The sequence below is a fragment of the Gouania willdenowi genome, chromosome 10 (genome assembly GCF_900634775.1).
Source record: "Gouania willdenowi chromosome 10, fGouWil2.1, whole genome shotgun sequence".
Lineage (NCBI taxonomy): Eukaryota > Metazoa > Chordata > Actinopteri > Blenniiformes > Gobiesocidae > Gouania > Gouania willdenowi.
Window position 1 is genome coordinate 8859384 of NC_041053.1, and position 22874 is coordinate 8882257.

Here is a 22874-nt window from a genome sequence, read left to right on the forward strand (position 1 = left end):
AGTTGTTGTTATTGTTGTTGATCGGACTTTGATTGATGGGAAAGAGACCGTGAGGGTCGGGACATGATGAACCTGGACAGAGCGGTACCGGGACCCGGAGCGGACTCGGTTCAGCCCGTGATGAGTCATGAAAGAACTGTCCCGGTGCTGGTCGCTGCAGACGCTGCCCAGACCGGAGCGACGTGCACGGACGGCGGGGGGGACGTGCAGGGAGGAGGAGGAGCGGCTGAAAAGCGGCTGTTCGGCAGAGACGGACCCGCCGTGGAGAACCACACGGAACCGGCGCCTACGAACCCGGTGCTGGCTCTGCCACAACAGGTAGAACTACAAGACATTAAGATAGGAAGGTATGGAAATAATACCTGGAGAGTTAATATGAAGAGAGGTTTTGAATAAGAAGTTACTGAGTCATAATTCAATAAATATGAAAACAAAATGAACCCATAACTTTTTTAAATATTCAAACATGAAATAGCTGTATTTTTCTAGTTACTGATTTTTGGACCTGAGCTCCAACTCTAAACATATACACGAATTTTAATTCACAGCACTGGTTACAACCTTTATTGGATCATGACCCCATTTTAATATCAAGAATTTCTGGTGACCCTAAACATATTTTTGGTTCTCTAGAATTTAGTATTTTATTTTTTAGTATTATAATTTTAGAAATAGTGACAATAATTATCTGACTGCCAGCTGAAATAATTTTTACTGCATTTTATTGAACAAAATGTGTATTTGAGAAAGTTAAAGTATAGAAACAGTTGTTTAAGATTGTGTTGTTTTAATTTGAAAAATAATAACAATTACACATTTTAAAAATTAATTTTTAATCAGTAATTGTTTTATCAATTACGAGACACTCTAGGCGACACCACATAGGGTCCCGACCCCAAGGTTGAAAAACGGAGTTACTCTCAGTGTATTAATCCTTGGACTGCCTCAAAAACACAAATGCACTTCTGCTGAAGACGTGCATGTTGTGATTACATTTATTTATTAATTTAGGCACGGTTATGATTATTTTATTCTGGTTCTAAAATAAAGAACGGTTGCTTACTGTGTCTCTAATCGTGTTCTCACTGATTATTCTTCACGGGGCTCTAATATTAATAATGTGGAATTATTCCCGACATGCCCCCAAACCGGCCTCATTAATAAAGAGATAATTCTAATCAGGTGTAACCTATGCCATCTCCCTTTCACACTCACACGTTTGGACTCAATCAGGATCGAAAGTCTTCACACCTGTTCACACAATCAATTTCTTCCTTCTTCAAACATGAGACACGAAGGAAAAAATTCTTTGCACCGATTTATCCAAGCGTGACCATGAACAGTTTACACACGCGCTGTGTAACTTTGATCTAAAGCACTGCCAACACGTCATTTCAAAACCCTAAATACACAAAAAGATACAATAATGATGATGATGATGATAATATCAACATTAATATTTTTGCTGTTATAATAGTAGTAAAGTAAAATTAATAATAGTAATGTACTACGAATATACTAATACAAAATAATTGTTGTTTGTTAACAGTAACATTATACTTTTTATTTTTTATCATTATTATTATTATTATTATTATTATTATTATTATTATTATTATTGTTGTTATTTTTGCTGTTTTTGTAGTAGTATAGAAATATTATCAATAGTAATATTACTACTAATATAAATATTCAGTGTTGTTAAAAGTAATGTATTATTATTATTATTATTATTATTATTATTATTATAATCTATATCTATATATATATCTGTTTTTAGAGTAGTAGGCTATAGAACGGTTAATATTATTATTGTGATTATTTCTATAGCCTACTAAAACAGAAACAATAATATTATGTATAATAATAATGTTATTATTAATATTAATGTAAGGTTGTCCATCACTGTGTTTTTATGCTAACTATGATCGATCCCATGCCCGGCTCGCAGGGCCCCACCGGACACCGAACCACGTCGTTCTCCGTGCTGGACATTCTGGACCCAAACAAGTTCACGAGCAGCCGGCGGCCTCAGCCCGAGGAGAGCGACACCAGCGGCCCGTATGAAGCGGAGGCGGAGAGCCGGAGAGCGCGAGGTGGTGGGGAGCCCGGGAAAGGCTGCTTCGGGCCTGACGACTACCAGAGCAGTAAGTGTCCCAGGAACATAGACATAGCCAACATAGATGATCAAGCCCGTTCACATTTAGCATTACAATTTATTTTAATTCAGTGACGGAGCGCCACAGGCCCGCATCGCTCTTTGGACATTAAAAAAATAAATGAAAAAAAGAATTTTAAACATAATCCAGTCAAAGTCATCGAAGATAATTATAATTTTCGTTTTTTACTAAATATTTCAAATAATGTTCATTAAAAGTCCGCGTCTTTGAAACGTACGGTCGCAACTTTTTAAAGATTTCAATAACATGAGCAAAAATAAATAAATAAATAAATTCTAAATTCATAGCCAAAGCTTGGGCGTGTATTTATAATGGATTAACTCATTTTACAAAATTACATTGTAGACATTTCATTTGTAACTGTGAAGCACAAATGGATAATTCAAAGAAATTTGGTGTGTTGACTATACAAATCCATCGATAGACGTGAGCTGTGCTATATTCAAACTGCACAAAACTCAATTTATATCAGAAATAAGTTCAGATTTTTAATATTAAAGTATTAAAATATTTTGGTTATTATTGTGAGCTGGAATAATTCATCTGTGTACATATAAAGGACGTACACAGTGCACAAAACGTTTTAAAAAAATGTATATACATATTTTTAATCCCTAAACAACTGTCGGAATATATTTTTAAAAAACCCTTTTCAAACGGATTTTTTTCTCTCCAAACAAAACCAAACCTAAATTGAAATAAATTCTGTGTCAGTCGTCTATCAGCGGTAAAGATAAGAGTGCGACGTACACGTGAACATTAGGAAATATTCTCTCGCTGGGAATGATTTCCCTATTATTTAGAGCAGTGGTGTCAAATTCATTTTAGTTCAGGGGCCAAATACAGACCAGTTTGATCTCAAGTCAAGACAAAAAAGAGCAAATTCAACAGGAATGTTTAATGTGCCCTAGTTTGTACTTCCAGGTATAAATTACATATAAAGTATGTACACAAGACCGAAAAAATTCAAGCATTAGGTGACCTTAAACTTAAATTCACTTACATTTCATTGATAATATGAACAACTGTTATTTAATTTAGTAAAATATTTGAGGAAATATGCAGGACTTGGAAAAAAATTAGTTTTTCACATCAATTTGAGATTTAAAAAAAAATGACTGCCATCATGTGATATAAGCATGGGAAATTTGTATCCATGTGTATTTGGAGGGACGGAAATGTCTACAACTCAACTACTTTGTAATTTACACAATAATATTTGTTTTTTCTGTGATTTTTACTTTCTCCAGCGGGCCGAATTAGATGCTCTAAAGGTTCGGATTTTGCCCTCAGGCCTCGAGTTTGACATATTTGATTTAGAGCCCAATCCTAAATATGCTTTCCTGTTTAATCTTTTACTGCCGATACTAATCAGAGGGAGATAAATAAGAATGAATTACTGAGTAAATGTGTCTCTGAAGCTCCCATATACGTTCACTAATGTGATGATGCCTTCTTTTTTCTCAAAGGTTATAAGCTGAATGTAGGTCCAACATGTAAGCATCTGTCACTGGATTAATAACATGGATTTATATTCTGTGACTGCCCTGGATCCATTGAGCAAACACAGACTGGAACAGTCCCAGCAAAGAAGGCCTGGAGCAACAGATCAGCAGCTCATTTTTAGTTAGCTGCTGCCAGTACGGAGGATCGTTTGCAGCTTTATGAAGCTAGCACGGCTCAACAGGAATAATGCAGCTCAACACTCTCAGCTTTGATCAGTGATCAATGCTGATCAGTTAGGATCAGTTATGAACACAGGAAAACACTCGCCCACTGTTAGCGGCTCTTTATTAGCATTCAAACCAATATTCACTCAATGCAAAGGCCTCACAGGATCAGTGAAAACACCTTTTCCCAAACCTAACAAACGTAAATTCAGTCCAATTCCATTGAATCCTGACAGCACCAAACACATCAAAGTCCTCTGTGATGGTGCTTTGTTTCCAGTATCCCAGTTTGGCTCAGCTCAGCATCACTGGTTTTCTATTATAACTGAAAATGATGACAGAAATGAGCAAGCCATCATTGCACGGCGAATAAAAGTTTCAGTGACGATGTTAGTGTGCGCTGTAAAGCCATAACAAATCCATGGATATGGAAAGTCATAGTTAGAGCTAAGCTCTACTATTACATTTGAAGTACATGTTATTTTTTTACTTTTTTTTGTACTATTGTGTACTATCAACGTATTCAACATGTGTAGTGATGCAAAAAGTCTCACTAGTAGTACTAGTAGATGAGAAAACATGTCCAAGTAGAGCAGTGATTCTCAACTGGTGGGTCGGGACCCAAAAGTGGGTCACGGAACAGTACTGGGTGCATGGGTCGCGGACAGCATGGTCAAAAATAAATAAATACTTAATGTCGGACTTGTGCTTTATTTTGAAAGAAAGTTTTTTTTTTTTTGGACAGGCATGCTGCATACATATTGCACACAAAAATGTATAGATTTATGTTTTAAAAAAGATTCTGTATGTGTGTTTTCAACAGCTGTTTTTGAAAAACTAAATTTGGTCTGAAGAATTCTAAAAAAAAAGTGGGTCGCGAATTAATGACCGTGGCAAAATGTGGGTCCCAGGGTGAAACCAGTTGAGAACCCCTGTAGTAGAGGATTTTGCTTTACTAGTAACGTCTACTGCAGTGACTAGAGCACCAGAAACCTTTACTAATAAAACAACATTATTGTTTACCACTTGTACTAGTAAACTAAACATTTCACTAGCACTAGTAAACTGTTTTTATCTACTAGTAGAAGTAGTAAAGCCAAAAGACTCAGTCGTTATAGTACTAGTAGAGCTAATGCAAATGAAGCCCCATGATTGGTTGTTTTATATTTCAAAAGCCACTGGTAAGACTTTGTTTTTACTACCCCTTATTAGCATCAAGGGCCTGTACTACAAAGCTGGATTTCCTCTTATCGTGCTAACTTCCGGGATTTGTCTGGTGTACTATTTGCGGACTAAGCGGCTGCTTAGGGCCTCCAACTTGGCAACCCCAGTTCTGTATTGCTGGTACTGCTGTGCATTGCGCACATCAAAACTGGAATCGCCACTACTCTTAAATATGTTCATAAATGATTCATTACCCCTTTAGCACCGAAAGAATATCTGTAATATTACGTGAATATCAGTAAAAGTCCTGTTTTTCTATTAGCTCTGTCTGCTAGCATAGCATCTCTTCTTCACTGCTAGAATAGCTGCATGCCAACCGCCCTCTGCTGGTCGAAACAAATATCTGATGTAAATACAGTACACTGACTAAAATGGAATATCGTTTATGAAATATCTTAAATAGCTTTCACGTTTTTAATGTTGTAGGCTTGTCAAAATACTAAAGCTTCTGAGTTTCCTGGTTTTACCCCGTGGCCATGTTTGCACTTTTTTATTTATTTAACTTTTAATTGTGACCAGCAATGGCTTTTTTTTAAGATTCACAAGGACTTAACTTAAGTGAAAACAATTGATATTATTTATTTTACTTGTATTTTTTTGTATTTGTTAAAACCTTATTTCAAGATTGTGCCTTTGTTGTAAGTATAGTTAATACATGGCTTATAATAACACATAACTGTCATAATTTAAAAATTCCTGTCAACTTTTAACTTATTTGTTTTACAAAAACATGGTGGGCCACTGGTGGGCTTCTCTACCACCACTGGTGTTTGACTTTAATGCGCAAAACAGACATTGTGTATGTTTGTTAACTGACTCTGGTGTGTTTGGTCTGCAGTCAGACTGAAATATTTCAGTTAACTTTTTGTTCAATACTTAGATTTGGAGTGTTTACCTGTGTTCTTTGTTTGCTTTACTTGAATTTAAAAGCACTTTACTATTTTACTTGGCTTTAGACAGGTCATGATTGCACGTTACAAAAAATAAAAGCAGGAATTGCAGAATTTCTTTGTCTTTTCAGTTTAGATTGAGGATTGGAGCCATCTAGTGTAAGTTTTAATCAACATGAATGACAAATAAAATATAGGTGTATACGCACCAAAACTTTTTTTTTTTTACCAAAAATTATTTGGCCCCTATATATGGGCCCCATATACTGATTTTGCTTAGGGCCCCCAAATGACCTGGGACGGCCCTGGGTGTATCACGACGCGAGCCTGGAATCCATCCTGATCTCCTTGTATTATTCAATGTTTAATACAGGTGATTAGTCTGGAAGTGCTCACAAGGTGTTTGAGTTCTAGGGGCCTGAATAGGGTGGGACAAACATGCGCAGAGTAACTAATCAAACGAAGAGCAGACATGACGACAATAGCAAGACATTGTAGATCTACCCTAAACAGAGACCCGGCAGATGAAAATGGCATGTATGGTACTGGCTTACGGTTTTAAAGAATCTTTTTGTTGTGGTTTCAAAGATATATCCAGGTCTGTTAAGACAGAGCAGAGCTCTGAACGACGGTGACGTTATTTCTGTACGGCTCTGATTAGCTCAGTTTCTTTCAAAATAAGGAAGTGAGCAGAAACGGCGGCATTTACACACCCACTTTCTTACCAAAAAGTAAGGTAGTGGGTGTGGCTTATTGCCAGGCTAATATTATGCTGGTTAGCTACCTACTGCGCTAAATCACCATGGTAACTTGTCGTGACCAGGTTATGAAGTGGATAAGATCTGATCAAGGAAAAATGTCCGGTGTCCTGACCAATCAGTTCTCTTGTAAAATGAGGTGCCCATTGTTAGAAGATCCTGGTTGGTGGAGATCTGACAGCTGTGTTTAGGAAAGAAAGATGATAAACACAATCCTTTAATTTACAGATGAAATCCTTTCAGAAATATATAGGTTTATATCTGATGGACTGATCTACAGTCAGCTGTGGAGAGACACTTTCTGTATCATTTATTCAGTCAATTATTAATAGTTACATATGTTATAGTGACGCTGACAGCATTAACAGGAACATACTACAGTGAAACAATGCACTCTCATCCCAGTGTGTGTGTGATAAATTGAGGACCACCTCAATAGCAATACATCTGTAATAAAGTGAAAGTGATCAGAGAGCTGTCTGTTTATCATCCTATGGATAAATATTGGATAATCTCACACTTTCAAGCATTAACAGTGTCAGCAGCTTCCTGCCTGTGTTCCTTAGTTCCTGCTTTTTCTGCAGCATCAGTGTCGTTTTTGGTCTGAATTATGGATTTAATTCTTCATATCTTTAAAGAATTGTTCATCAATTGTAAAGTAAATTGCCCTTCACAGTGTCTATGTGTTTGTGATTGGTCTGAAATCACTTGTCATAAGTGAATGTGTTGATAACCTACTTTGTAGTACAGAATCTCGCTGGCAGAGAATATTTGGTTTGGTGAAGCCCGCTAATGAATAGATATCCTGGATATACTTACTTATACTTTGTAATACAGGCCCATAAGGCTAACTAGTAGTACTAGTGACATGTATTGCTTCACATAGTAGAGCTCAAAAGATGGTTGAGGTGTGTTGTTGTGGGACAGCTTCACTTCATGCCCTTCTGTCTCTGTCCCCGTCTCTCTCAGAGGACAGCTTTGTCTACAGAAGTCCAGAGGAGGAAGACTTCCACCGACCGGGGACTCCAGACTCTGAGGGGCCCGACGGGCCTTACAGCAGCGAGGAGAGCAGCTCAGCTCTGCCCACCAATGGAGAGAGAGACCATCAGCCTCTCAGTCAGCAAGAAGCAGGCAGGGACACAAAGAGCCCCAATGGAGGTCCCTTAGGTCCACTCAGTGGGGGCCAGGCCAACGGGGCACCGGGGGCCAAGCCTAAGAGGAAACGCTCAGGCTCAGACTCCAAGTCAGGGAAGCCCCGCCGGGCCAGAACTGCCTTCACCTACGAGCAGCTGGTGGCTCTGGAGAACAAGTTCAAGTCCACACGTTACCTGTCAGTGTGTGAGCGCCTCAACCTGGCCCTGTCCCTGTCCCTCACCGAGACACAGGTCAAGATCTGGTTCCAAAACCGACGGACCAAGTGGAAGAAGCAGAACCCTGGGGCCGACACCTCGGCACCTACGGGCAATGGGGCAGGGGGTGCAGGGGGCGGAGGAGGTGGGGGTTTGGGCAGCCTCAGCCCTCTAAGCCCCTCCCCTCCAGTCAGCGGGCACCTGGCCATGCACGGCTACGCCGGCCACCACCACGCCCCCGCAGGCAGCCTGGTGCAGCTGCCTTTCCTCACCGCCAGCCACGTCCTGTCCCCCTTCATGTTGGGGACGCAGAGCTATGCTACACCGGCCTTCTACAGCACACACCTGTAGACGCACACACACACTCTCACACACACACACACACACATCACAGTGTGATGCAGAGTTGACGGCTCCTTCTTTCTATGGATTCTAGCTCTGCGTTCGTGCGCCGTACCCTGAATGCTTTTTGGACTCGTGTATTAGACCAGGGGTTCTCAGCTTTGGGGTCAAGATTTGGGGTTACGAGACACTGGGAGGGGTTTGCCAGATGCCTTCAAGAAACTAGGAATGTTTTTTGAACAATTTGAGACAATTTTTGCTTATTTTTACCCTTTTTCTGCCACTACACCAAACTTGCCATATTTTAACCTATTTTCATCACTTTTCTTGCCATATTTTTGCTCCTATTACTGCCTGTTTGCTACATTACTCCCATTTCTGCCACTTCTCCATCAAATTTTAATGCCTTTTCAGCACATTTTTTCCACTTTCAAGACATTTTTGACACTTATAAACCCTTTCGATGACTTTTCTCACCTCACATCACATATGTTCACCCATTATTAGTCACTTTTAACCTCTTTTCAGTGTATTTCATGCTTATATTTGACAATTTAACCACATTCAGGATTTGTCATGCCATTTGCCAGTTTAAACTAATTTTTCCAATATTGACACTTTGAACCCCATTTAACCAAATTTTCCACCATTTTTGGTCACTTTAAAATAATTTAATTTCTGATTAAAACAAAAATTAACAGATGACAAGATACTATGCCGCAAATAATAATAATAATAAAGGTCCTGGATAACAGTGGATATTATTCAGATAAATAACTAAATGTGGTTATCACAGATTTTTAGAACAATGGACCATCATTTTGCTGACTTTATGGATGGACCCCAAAAATCTCTTCCCTTTATTCCCCCATATATATGGCGATGTCTTCATATGACTATTCTTCAATGTTCATGTCTGTGTTCAACCACCTTCAGGTACAGTGGGGGTCCCCGGTCTCTGGCATCTTTATTTTGGGGTTGAAAAGGTTGAGAACCACTGTATTAGACGAGTAGTGTTGGTTTTCTAAGGACACGTCTGTATTAATATTGGATGTTTATTTATTTCTGACTTAGGGAATGGCTTGATTAACTGTCAGTTTTGTGGATCTACAGCTGTGTGTGTTTGTTTTCTGTATGGACTGCTCAGCTACGCCCCGCCCCCTGTCCTTTGATATTAAAACGTATGCTGAAGTCTGGAGGTGTGTTCATTCAAGCCGCTCGCTGCATGTTCCACAGGAGGAAGTTTCTAAATGTGTTTGTGCTTTCTTCTGATGCCAGCACGTTTATAACACAGGAGTTTACAGCTTGTCTGCCTCATGTAAAACTTATTTTGAAAAATGTGAATCTTCTCTCTCTGTCTCAATGCTGCTGTCTGAAACACGTATATAAACTTTAAACATGATCGACGCTAGCAGGCTAATATAACAACAAAACGTAACATCCACTCTCTAACTTTTGCTCATGTTAATAATTCCAGCGAGTTCATTTTGTCTTCTTTTAAAAAAAAAAAAAAATGTTAAGGTTTTTCTCCCCGTGCTGCGTGGGTTTCCTCCAGCTTCCTCCTACAATTTAAAAACATGACTGTTAGGTTGACTGGACTCTCTAAATTGCCCTTAGGAGTGAATGTGAGTGTCGTTGTTTGTGTCTGTGTTGCTCTGGCGCCCCGTCCAGGGTGTACCCCCACCTGGTTCCCAATGTGAGCCAGAGCTAGGCACCGGCAGACCCCTGCGACATGAAAAACAGGAACAAGCGGGTGTGAAAATGGATGGATGTTAAGGTTTCATTTATTCAGACAACTTTTGACATAACTTTGATCTCCTGACATGTTTTGACTGCCAACTGCCAGTCATCGTTGATAGGGGGCGTGTCCAGCCTGACAAAACTGTCAAGTTGGCCCACGGCCAGAAATAATTCATAAGGACACATCAAAGCGATCAGCAGATGCCTCTGAGGAAGTCTGTCAGTTGGCAGTCAAAACATGTCAGGAGATCAAAGTACATTTCCTGTAACTTTTACTCATGTTATTAATGAAAATACTTCACTCAATAAGATGATTTTGTTAGTGTCATATATGGAAATCTGCTGAGCATAAACAGGCTGCTCTGTATATACAAAAAGTGGACATTTACTGCGAAAATAAAATAAAATAAATGACAATCAGACTCATTCGGGGTCACCAATGAGCTCCTCACAAAGATAAATTGAGATGTAGAGAGAGCCTTAGTAGAGTTAAATACTGCTGTGCTTACTGTGTTTATTTATTAAATTCACATTTATATTCACTGAAACATCAGGATAAATGTAATCAATAATCACAGATGAATTTGGTGTTTGGGATTGTGATGAAAAATATATTTTCCAAAGAATGGAAAGTGGATTTCTCTAAAATGTTACATACTTGTTAAATTGTACAAACGTGTTGCATTTTTTGATGAGTTCAAAGTTGTGAGTTAGCAGCCAGTGAAATAAGAAAGTGATGATTTTAATGACGGTGTCAGAAGTCCTCGTTTGACAGGAAAACAATTGCATAAATGACAAAAAATAAAGTGTTACATGTTGAAACTGACGTTATTCCTACCATTTTAAGTTACTTCTAGCCTTCTTTTATCATGTTTCTTTTGAGTAAAAGTGAAAGTGAAATGTTAGGATTTCATTAGTCTAAACCAAACTGGTGGCCCTTTGGATTATGCACCTCAAGTCACTCATGGTTTCAGGAAGGTTGGTGACCCCCGATGTATAAATCCAGACCAAATTCACACATTTGATTCTATTCTGTCTGTCTAGGCAGATTTGTTTCTGATATGTCCACACATTCCATACTGGGTCAGAGCTTTGGTGGAATCTCCGAGAACTTTAAGACTCTAAAGAGTCCAATATGGTCCACAGAAAAGATAACAGATTACTGTATGGGGTGTCAAATGTAAAAACTCAGTCTGTTTCGTAACCAACATTTTATGAACATTTAGCTCACTTTCCTTACTTTTCATTTTATTACTTTAATAAATAAATCAAAGTGAAACAGAAATAGGCCTCTTCAAAGTCAAATAAACAAAAATATTTAGATAAAATAATATTTTATATATATATATATATAATATTTTTTAATTATTCACCACCTTTCAAATGTAATTAATAAAGGTCAATTAATTGTTGCCAAATCTCACAATTATTGAAATGAGGATCACCTGAGTGGTGTGGGTGTGTCTATAGTGATTGCGGTATAAAACATCCATGTCTTGAGGGTCCAGTGACTGGTTGATCAGTATTCCTGGCTAACATTACACCATGAGGACAAAAGAACACCCCAAGCTACTCAGGGAAAGGGTTATTAAAAAGTATTAGTCAGGGGATGGATACAAAAAAAAATGTTTAAGGCACTAAAGTAAGTTCAGTGAAATTAATTATCAAGAAGTGGAAGGAATATGACACGTGTAAATCTGCCAAGATCAGGACGCCCTGGTAAACTGAGTGACCATGCAAGTAGGAGGCTAGTGAGAGAAACCACATCTATAACTACTCTGAAAAATGTATAAGCTTCAGCTGCTGAGAGGGGAAAGACTGTGCATAGCAACTGTTGCCCGGGTTCTCTGATCAAAGCTTTATGGGAAAGTGGAAATGAGAAAGCCATTGTTGAAGAAAACTCATATTAGATCTTGACTAGAGTTTGCTAAAAGGCATGTGGAAGACTCCATGGCCAAATAGAAGAATGTTCTTTGGTTGAATGAGCCTAAAATTGAGCTTTTCAGCCACCAGACAAGAAGTTATGATTGGCGGAAACCAAACACTGCACATTACCAAAAAACACACCTTTGTAGAAGGCTGTTTTTTGACAAACAGTTAACCTTTATTTATATATCAAAGCAATAAAAGGGGAAATCATCCAAGGGGAGTTAATAGCATACTTATGATAGGCACTGTAGCTAATTTTTCTTTCATTTGAGACAGAAATTCCTGTTAGATTTAACATTTAACGGTTCCATTTCGATTTAACATTTTGATTTCAATTTAACATTTACCTTTTTTTTGAGGGTTGAAAATGTTGAGAACCACTGTTTTAGATGGCATGTCCACAACTTCACGTTCTGCAGCTGTACAAGCTCCCCTGATTGGTTGGATGTCAACTGCTGTCAATCATTGCAGTGATGGATGCACGGTCACATTACAGCTCTCTTGCTCTTCTTCTGCACCTCAAAAAAACTCATTATGCACACAGCGGATTCAAATGTGTCCCCTTGCTCAAAATGTGCTCATGGTAGATGAGGCCCTATGCACAGCGCGTGTTCTGTGTGTAGGGAGGAGTGGAACTGCTTTCAACCAAAACACCAGGAAACATATTGAACAAAGAAATCATACACAGAGCAACACTCAGATGAGTTTATTAAGTTTTTGACAATCCACTTCATTCTGTATATAAATTACAATCCTATAACATCTCAAACACAAAAAAGGATTTGGGATGCAGTAATCACTATTCTGGCTAATAAGTTGTAGTTTAATCATTTATCTCAGTTTTCAAGTAAAATACTAACATTTAGGTCAAATCTACCTTTTCTAGTCAATTAATAACTGTTGAACTACTTCAGATTGCAGCTTTCCCAGGGTGCTTAGGGCTGTTGTGTTTAAAAAGAAGAATTATTACTTCAGAATTTTTTTTGCAATAAAACAATAAATCCAGTTCTTTGTGTTGAAGTCTGATAGACAACATGTGAAAAGATTCAGAGAATACTTAAGTAAATTTAATGTTGAATGTAGAAAAATAAAAAAAACACACCACCAGGAAGGATTACCTCATCCATGACAGCAAAGTTTAACATATTTAATTAAATAGATTTGTACTAGAAAAACATTGTACACTCTATCCAATATTTCTGAGTAATTTGTAAATGAGAATGTGATTAGAATCTACACAGCACAAATTGTTTCTTAAATTGATTTATTTTTTTCTTTTTCCACCAGCTGGTTTTTATTTATTATTATTATTTTTTTTTTTTTTTTGCACAAACATCAGCACAGGTAGAAAGTGAAAAAACAATTTTCTCTTTTCTGCAACACAACCATTGAGCATGTGTTTATTTATTCAAACTAAACCTCTGGCACACAAACATCTGTACAAAAAACCCAAATGTGTGCTTGAGACACCTGAGCTACCTGAGTTTTGTCAAAGCTTTGACAAAACTAACTTTGGTTAGTTCAGAGCGTAGTTAAACTGGTTGGAGAACTTGTCGTGTTTCCTGCGGTCTGATTGCTTCATGACGTCGGCCGCTCGGCGCATGCTGCTCCTGTGGAGCAAGAACACAGAGTGAACACAGGAAGGAGTTTGGCGTCAATTTAGTGCCAAAAACCCAAGGGCATAAAAACTGTAATTGCGCACAGTCAGACCACTTTTTGCGCGTGCGCGGTACTTTTGTGCGCGCTCACCGTCTTGGTCTGTGCGCTCGCTGTTACTTCTGTAATCTCTCAGCGCGGGGTGATGTTGAGTTTTGGCACTTTGGGGGCGGGCATTGCATAGACGGCCCCTCCTTTCTGATTGGTCACTTTAAATATCACTTGAAAACGGTCAGAGGCATAGTAGGGCGGGTCATCACAAAACCCATGTATTTATTCAGGTCTTCATGTAATCTACTGTTACATAATTGTATGGTTTTAGTATTTATAGATTCTTTCTTAGACATAACATTTTATTGTTGATAATCATATCCTATTTTATTCTATTTTTTATTATTATATTACTGTTTTACTATAATCACTTTATTTTTTTATTAATATTTATTTATTCTATGATTTTTGTTATTGCTTGTATTATGTTTTATTATTTTAGCTAACCAACATTTATTTTTGTCTTATTCAGTTTTGATGTTTTCTAAATCTTTTTTTTACATCCTATATTTTGTCTGTCACCTCTACTTTCAATTGTATTTGATTTGTTTGAAAATTGCAATATAAATTAAAGTTTGATTGGTTAGCTGCTTGTCATGTTTGATCAAACCAATGTTGATTGCAGCCTATTTGTGTATTTCAAATGATACAACTGTAACTGGTCTATTTGAATATTTTGATATTTAGATAGACAAGTTGTCAAACTATTTCAGGTCACACTTATTTTAATTGGTATGTGACACTTTCCCTCTATAGCTACAGTGAGGACACATATTTTGACAACTGGTCTATTTAAATATCAATATATTTAAATAGACCTGTTACCTGTGGTTATTGTAAGTTAGGACAGCTAATCAGTTGTATCCAATCAACCAAGCAAACTTTAATTTATATTGCACTTTTCAAACAAATCAAATACAATTCAAAGTAGAAGTGACTGACAAAATATAGGATGTAAAAAAAAAAAAAAGATTTAGAAAACATCAAAACTGAATAAGACAAAAAAAATAAATGTTGGGTAGATCACAGAAGTAACAGCGAGTGCACAGACCGAGACGGCAGGCACGCACAAAGGCACCGCGCGGGCGCAGATAATGGTTTAACTGTGCACGATTACAGTCTTTATACGCTTGGGTTTTTGGCACTAAATTGATGCCATAAAAGAGCTCCTCTGCAGAGGCTGAGGAAGACTCACTTGTTGAAGACTTTTCTCTCCAGTCTGGAGCGCGACGTGTTGGAGCTCTGCTTCAGATCACTCAGGTTCGGATACTTCTTCTTCTTCTTCTTCCTTTTGCCTTTTTTCCCAAACGCACGCTCAGAGCCCAGATCTTCACCTGTGGCTGCCTCGATGTCTCGCATCAACTCCACATCGCGCCAGTCTGCAACATAACAACAAAACATAGAACACTGAAGATGCGTTCACACCAAACGCGACTTCAGTGACTATAGTTGCTTAAAGGGACCCTCCACTGTTTTTACAAATGTGGCCAAAAATCTTTGAAATGTACTTAATAGAATACCTAACCCTGACAAAACACTACTTTACAGTTTTAGAGCCTTGAAAATCTTGAAATAACATGACTGATGATGTCACACGGCCCCACTGCCCGTAAACATCCTATTGTTTACTATTGGAGTGAAACATTAGGCCTGCTTTTTAGATCAATTAGCAGCTTTTTCAGTCAAAATAACAACTTGTGCTGCTTTTGGTTGCTCTAAATAATCAGGTGAAGATAAATATGCATAAACATAGTTTACCCCATCTACTCCGCCAATTTCAAAGCCCGTTTCCGGCACACTTTAAATTTCACATTAAAACATGGCTGATCTTACCATGATTGGGGCGCTGTACTCGTAATACAAAATTCAGAAATGCCGGAAGGCTAAAAGCCGTATTTTACTTCATTTTATTGCGGTCCTGATAAAAAAAAGCACAGGTTTTGTACAAGACAGGGTAGCCTCATACAGCCATGATGACTCTTTCTCCAGTGACGTGATGACCGGAGAAGTGACGTAGGTAGAAACTCAATGCCGATTGGATGTCACGACTCTCTTTCTCCACAGCTCAGCTGGTTAAGTGGATGGTGGGTTTCTCAAGCATCTGATCATAGCTTCTAAGTGTGCATAGGTGTGTGGGAGCGTGATCATTATAGTGATCCGCTCTATCTCTGTGTCTCAATTTTGTATTAAAAAAAGCTTTATTGGCATCTGCCAAAGAAAGTGTGACATTGAACAATGTAGACACAAAAAGCCATTAAAGAAGCAAATTAATAAATGTTAAAAATAGCAACATTCATGTAGTAACATTTATGTCTCCCTGTCTGTTTTTGTCCCTCTGTGTATCTCCATGATTGTATCTGTCTGTCTTAAAGCTGCAGTATGTAGAATAATGAGACTCCCACCGTCCCCTCCCTTTTTGGAAACCTATCGTCCCTTACCGGTATCCTCGTGAACGCTTCAACTGTGGACCTCTTAGCGACTTTTTTCTCAATAGCGACTAGTGACTAATGTAGGGACTTTATCTTGTGTTATTGTAAGGCTGCACGATTATGGCCAAAATGATAATCACGATTATTTGGATCAATAATTTTAGTATGATTATTTATCGTGTAAGGGAAAACATTTGTATTTTTATTGAACTACTTTTTAACAAACAATATGTTAACAGTTTAGAGTGCAAAAGAAAAGCTTTAAACAAGAATAATGATAAATACTCAAATTTACCCAAGAATTTAAAACTGACTATGGGCTAACTATATAAATACATTGTTTTCTGGCTTGAGTGTCAGCTGGACATGGATATGAATTTTATGAAGCAACGTTAGCTTTAGCCACCATGCATTTATCGTATTTTTAGTTTGTGATGTTTTTCTGGTGGTTGAACAGATTAGTTGTGTTAAAAATGCTCATGGTTAACCAGTTAACCAATAACAAAAATGTAAACCGATTAATACTGACTTATTAATACTAACTTATTAGGTACTTATCAATCCACTCATGGGGGAGTTTCGACATGTGCAACACAAGTGCCCTCCCCACCTAAAAAAACCTAAAACTCTCCAGTTTTCTCGACTGCCCCTCACTTCCACGTAAAGTAATTGAAGTATTAAAACGTCAACTTGTTGCTGAATCACAGGGTGCACTTGAGACGACTCAGCCAATCAGAACGGACAAGTAGGCGGGCTGCTGTACTCATGTTAGGTTAAACAGAGATTTCCTTGTTTCAAATGATAAGTTTCCTTCTCCACATGAAGTTTCCTCCTCACTGCCCCACGTCTAAATATCAGTCCATTGGCAGCTTTTTATGGTCACTTTTTACAGGATCCAGACTGATACACTGTTCTTCTACCGTTAACTACTGCAGAGTTCAGACTCTGAGCCAGGCCCGATCGCTTCTGAACAAATCCAACGTGGTAATTTGTTAACTTTATGCTGATTATTGTTTCTTTCTATTACAAACTTGCTGACTTTTACTGTAGACGGTTCTGATCTCCGCTCAGTCTCTGTCCGTCTGTTCCCCTACGTAAGCGTCTCCATCCGCCTGTCCAGAGTACCGATCACTTCTATTGCAAACTGGCTGACTATTTCTCTCTCTCTGACATGTACATGACAAAATGACCGATCAGAATGATTCAGTGTTAGCACAAATGATTTAATGTAAACAGTCAGTTTGATTGTTCCACCTGGTCTAATGTGACGGAGCTCAATTGTTTGGCGGCATGGAGCTTAAAAACCGGAAAAAATCCACAAATTACCCGTGTCATTGCTTAAGCCGCAGGTTCAAAGCATGGAAAAAACGTAGTGGCTCATAGTCCGGAAATTATGGTATGCGTCGGAACCCGGCCCGAGCAGTCTGGTTCAGTCGAGCTCAGGTTAGATATGATATGAACAGAGTAAAAACAAGTTAAAAAAACACAACACTACACTTTCTTCTCTCGACATGACTCGCTCTCATCAGTGTAGTTTACGGAGTGGCCTGAAGCTGCAGAGCCGCTGAAGCGTTACTCGCTTGTTATTAAAGTAGCTTAATGAAGCCATATTTATGTGTTTGCCCCCTGGTGGTTGGCTGACAACTGGGGTTGAAAAAGTGCCAGATTAGAAATGCAGCAGAGCACGCATTTTAAATGTAAAAATCGGCAATGATCAGCTTAATTTAATTGTGGAGGCCAAAATTGTAAAATTCAATTAATTGTGCAGCCTTGGAAAGTTTTCTGGTGTTTCAGTGACTCTGACATGAGTGCACGCATCACTCTGTAGTTAATGCTCTGAACAGCAGCTGCTGCCATCAGCACGTCCCCACCACAAGCTCACACTGGCGGTTGTGATCTTAGCTGCTGCTCAGGGCAGAATGACAACCATCACTTGTGCATCCAGACTGCAAAGTGAAATGTCTGTTCTCTCCACATTGGATGTGCGTCTCTTAGATTTACAAGCAATGTAATCCGTCTGGTCTCACTTACCCTACGTGGAGCAGATCCCGCACAGTCATTCCACCAAAGTATGTTTGGGACTTTGGAGACTGTTGCTTCTCCACGTTGGTGTAACCGTTGTGTCTAACGCCGTGATGGAGACTTCTCTAGCTGTAATGTCTGCTATTGTTGTTAGAAAGGCTGCAGATGTTTGAAGTTGTTAATTCACCCATTCCACCTAAAGAGCACGAACGCTGATCATTAGTAGCAGTGGAGAGATGAACTCCGGTTAAGGTTACTTTCTTTCTTCAAAGTTCATTGTGTAGTGTTGAGTGAGTGCCTTCTGTGATGTTTGTCTCACATGTTGTCACGATTGTGTGTTTGTCTGATATGATATCAGCCTATAGCAAGACTAACTTGACGCTATTTGAGGCTGTAGAGATCTGTATTTTTGTTAGGGTTCATTGTTTACATTATTTGTAATGCTGCAGTAAATTGTATCCCTAGATTGAAGTAGTCCTAAAGCGCTTTACAATAACAACTCATTCACCCATTCACACACCAATGGGAGTGAGCTGCCATGCAAGGCACTGGTCAACCACTGGGAGCAACTTAGGGACACTTTGACAAAAAGACAGGTATAAACTGGAATCGAACCCCCAACCATACCTGTCAAGTATCCTGTTTACCCCTCTTTCCCGCCATTGTCACGTATTAGTATTTTCCCGTAAATATGTATTCAAATGTGATAATAATTAAAAGATAAATAAATAAAAAGATTCCTCTGCCTTACTAAACTGAAAGCCATCACGAGCCTCGCGAGAACTGCCCCCTGAAATGGCCTGAGTGTCAGCAACAAACCCGGAAACAACTCAGAAGAGAGATGGATGAATGAAAACGTTCTGGCAAAACTCGTGTAAATACGTTGTAAAATGTGACAGAGAGTTTACCTTCAGCAGGATGGGACACAGTTACACGTTCTGTTAAATTAATAACTGAGATTTTAACGTCTACCACAGCGGAAGGAACCACGTAAGTCACCATGAAAAATCAGCCACAAATACACTGCTTTAAAAGTGTTAAAGAATGTAAAGTCTGCAACAAATGTTTATAATAAGTCATTAGTGAATACCAGAGAACCACATGAGTGAGTGTCAGAAATTATAAGAAAATATGTAATGAAAATAAAATGTTAATGTCTAACTTAAAGACAAGCAATGTGAAATTAACAATAAATATGCAACGTCTTGACTTGTATATGAACTGTAAATATATTAAATAAACACGTGCTTCATATACACATTTATATTTTTATTTAGGCTGTTTTATAATTTAGGCTTAGGGCTGGGCGATATATCGAGATTCAAGATGTATGAGTTCTTTATTTTGGCGATATAGAAAACTACAATATTGCATATATATATATATATATATATATATATAATACGTATATTATAGCTTTTTTTGTTTCAAAATACTGATTTTAGGAGTCGCTGCTTTTACTTCTCAGAACAACATGTAAAGCTCAGTTAGATGATTAATGAGTGCGCCTTAACTCAGACCTTCCCCATAACAAGCTACACTACAGAACTCACTCACACATGCTGTCTCTTACAGGAGAAAAAGACAAAAGTGGAACATATTGTGTTTGTTAATAAATGTGCCTGTGTAGCATTTTGCATCAGAAAATTTAATCAGGAATTGTCTTTCTGGTCAGACTTTATTTGAATTAAAACTATTAAGATTTATATCATATATCACCATTTTGAGAAAATATATTGAGATATGAGTTTTGGTCCATATCACCCAGCCCTAGTAGGAATGTTCACAGCATTTTAATGTTAATAAAGGTCAACCTACCAGATTCTAATCACTTATTTTTATTTAGTAAGTGGTTGATAAGTGGCTATTTTAGATTTCGTGTACATCTATCTTAAAATATAAGGGATACTGGAGCTTGGTTGGGTGGGGAGGACGGATCGTAGCGGGGGCCTGAAAAGTTCCCTTATTTTCAAATCCAAAACTTAACAGGTATGATTCCAACCTCTTGAATCGATCAGATAAGATTGTTGTTTATTTAGCTCATATGCTGTTATAACCTGTGTATTATAATTATTACAGTATTGCAGTTATGTGTTATTACCTCCACCAAGCGCGATGCGCAGAAACAACGCAAAGCGCAGCTGCATGCGAAGCGCAGAGTGGAAGGTTATGTTTTACCCTCCATTTATCTGTCATTCAGTTAGCAAGATAACTTGAAAAGTTATAAACGGATTTGAAAGAAATTTTCAGGAAAATTGATAAATGGGACAAGGAACAGGTGATTAAATTTTGGTGATGTTCTGGCTACCAAAATAATATATATATATATATATATATATATATATATATATATATATATATATAGGTCAGGCAATGCGCCGTGCACGTTGTGTGCATGTCCCGCCCGGTACTCGTGCTGTAATCTTTACGTGTTTGTGACAAATCTTAAAAAGAATAAATGTGGCACCATTTAAATAGAATAGTGCACTGTGGTTTAATAAATCACTTGACGGAAGCCTGCGCTCTCTGAGCGCTTTTCTAGTTGTGTTAATTTTGTGATTGTGATATTTGATCTCCTTATGATTTCTTGTGTGTATTCTGCAGAACTGCACACACACCCTCACATGCACACAGCTGTATCTATCGTTCCATCCATCCCCATACCTGTTATTCACTTGTGCCTGCAACGATTCAGTAAAACCGTTAAAGGTCCTGTTATTGTGTCCTCACCGACGCCCCGAAGGGAAATGAAGCCTAAACACAGACAGAACCCCCCTCTGTATAGTCCTTCAGTTAAATGTATCCTTTTATTTACTTTATTCGAGCAACCAATAGTTACACCCCAAAACAGCTCATGTAGCACTCTGTTTGTAAAAAGATTTCTGATCGGCTGAAAGGCCATGTCATGGTCCAAGGTCTTATACAGGACCAAAAAAAGGAGCAGCAGAGCAGCCTTTTGGTTGTCTGTGTGATTTTTCCCTTTGGCGTGGCTAATGAGAGCTGCTTTCCCCATGTTGCTGATGTCAAACAATTTTAGACAGAGTTTATATTCAGCACAGCCAGGGTTCTCTTCTCTCTTAAGTCATTGTTGGCATTTGCATTTGCCAAGAATGTTGCATTTCAAAGTTTGAAATACCATTCCGACCACTGATCCAGACAACAGGTATCTGCTCCTTCCTGATCCACATTAAATGTGTCTTCTATCTGTCTAATTCCTGCTTGGATGAAACTCCTTCAGACCGGTGTTCCCATTGCATTCTGAGCATGTGTGTAATTGAGTGCGCCTTCTATCTGCTCCTATTAAAGCACCCAAACTTGAACAAAGACTCATTTGACTGAAGTGTGTAATGAAGGCGCTACAGCTGATAACACAAATGAGCTCACGGTGGCCACTTTTAGCGGTAAACAGTGTCTACAGGCTCGTTTGGATCCAATCCCGGTGTTAATGAAAAGTGTAATGTCATAATTCTGCCTGATAAAGCGAGAGCGGCTGTAACGCAGAGTAATGAGCATCTAAACGAACAGACACTTCCAGTTAATGACACGCTGGGGCCGAATTAGAGATAAAGCTGCGGTAATGCAAAGTAATTACACTGTGACTGTGATGGGATTGAAGCTGGACTCAGCGCTGTCAAAACACTGACCCCAGACCAGTGTGTGTGTGTGCCTGTGTGTGTGTGTGTGTGTGACCCTGGCTCTGAGCCCAGACTTACCTAGGCCTCTCTCTCGCGCGCACGCACGCGCGCACACACACACACACACACACACACACACACACACACACACACACACACACACACACACACACACACACACACACACACACACACACACACACACACACACACACACACACACACACACACACACACACACACACACACACACACACACACACACAGGAAAGCAGCTGCTCTATTTAAGAGAATCATTACTACTGAAGGAGAAGCAGCTGCATTCAGTGTGTGTGTGTGTGTGTGTGTGTGTGTGTGTGTGTGTGTGTGAGAGAGTCTAAGAGAGAGATTGACTTGCCGATCAATTGTTTAGTTGGTAACAAAAAATTGCTATTTCACAACTCGCTGGACTGCGCACACGCACGCACGCACGCACGCACGCACGCACGCACGCACGCACGCACGCACGCACGCACGCACGCACGCACGCACGCACGCACGCACGCACGCACGCACGCACGCACACACACACACACACACACACACACACACACACACACACACACACACACACACACACACACACACACACACACACACACACAGAGACAACTTGTCCTGTTCCTTAGTGAGCAATGGGTGGGCGCGCGCACGCACACACACAATCAGTCCTTCTCATTATATTTAATTTGTAATTTGGGTTTGTCTTGTTTTGTTTTGCGTTTTCTTACTGATAATATTGCGGTTGTTTTCTTCCATCGTTGTTGCTACGGTGATGATCTATTATTGCTGTTATTGGTAGTTTTGTCACAACTATTTTGATTGCAACCTTTTTCTTTGAATGTCATTGATAGTATTGCTGCTGTCTGTGCATCTTTATGTATTAAAAAATAAATAAAAAACTAAATAAACACTTTTCAAGGTGGTTCTTTATTACTACTGTTAATGTTGTTTTTGTCA

The 22874-nt window shown here is 38.8% G+C and overlaps 2 protein-coding genes across 2 annotated transcripts in view; one reads left to right on the forward strand and one right to left on the reverse strand.

Moving 5' to 3' along the window:
- Window positions 1–66: 66 nt before the first annotated feature.
- On the forward strand, window positions 67–8422 carry nkx1.2lb (NK1 transcription factor related 2-like,b). Its single transcript, XM_028459433.1, has 3 exons — window positions 67–318; window positions 1952–2147; window positions 7692–8422. Exons 1-3 carry the CDS (start codon window positions 67–69, stop codon window positions 8420–8422), a joined length of 1179 nt encoding a protein of 392 aa, XP_028315234.1.
- Window positions 8423–12773: 4351 nt separating this feature from the next.
- Window positions 12774–22874, reverse strand: part of uvssa (UV-stimulated scaffold protein A) — a 60873-nt gene continuing 50772 nt past the window's right edge. Inside the window, exons 14-15 of the mRNA XM_028459431.1 lie at window positions 14985–15168; window positions 12774–13692 (exon numbers count right to left, since the gene is read on the reverse strand). Coding sequence (XP_028315232.1) covers window positions 13599–13692; window positions 14985–15168 — 278 coding nt within the window. The 3' untranslated portion in view covers window positions 12774–13598. The remainder of the gene's footprint in view (window positions 13693–14984; window positions 15169–22874) is intronic.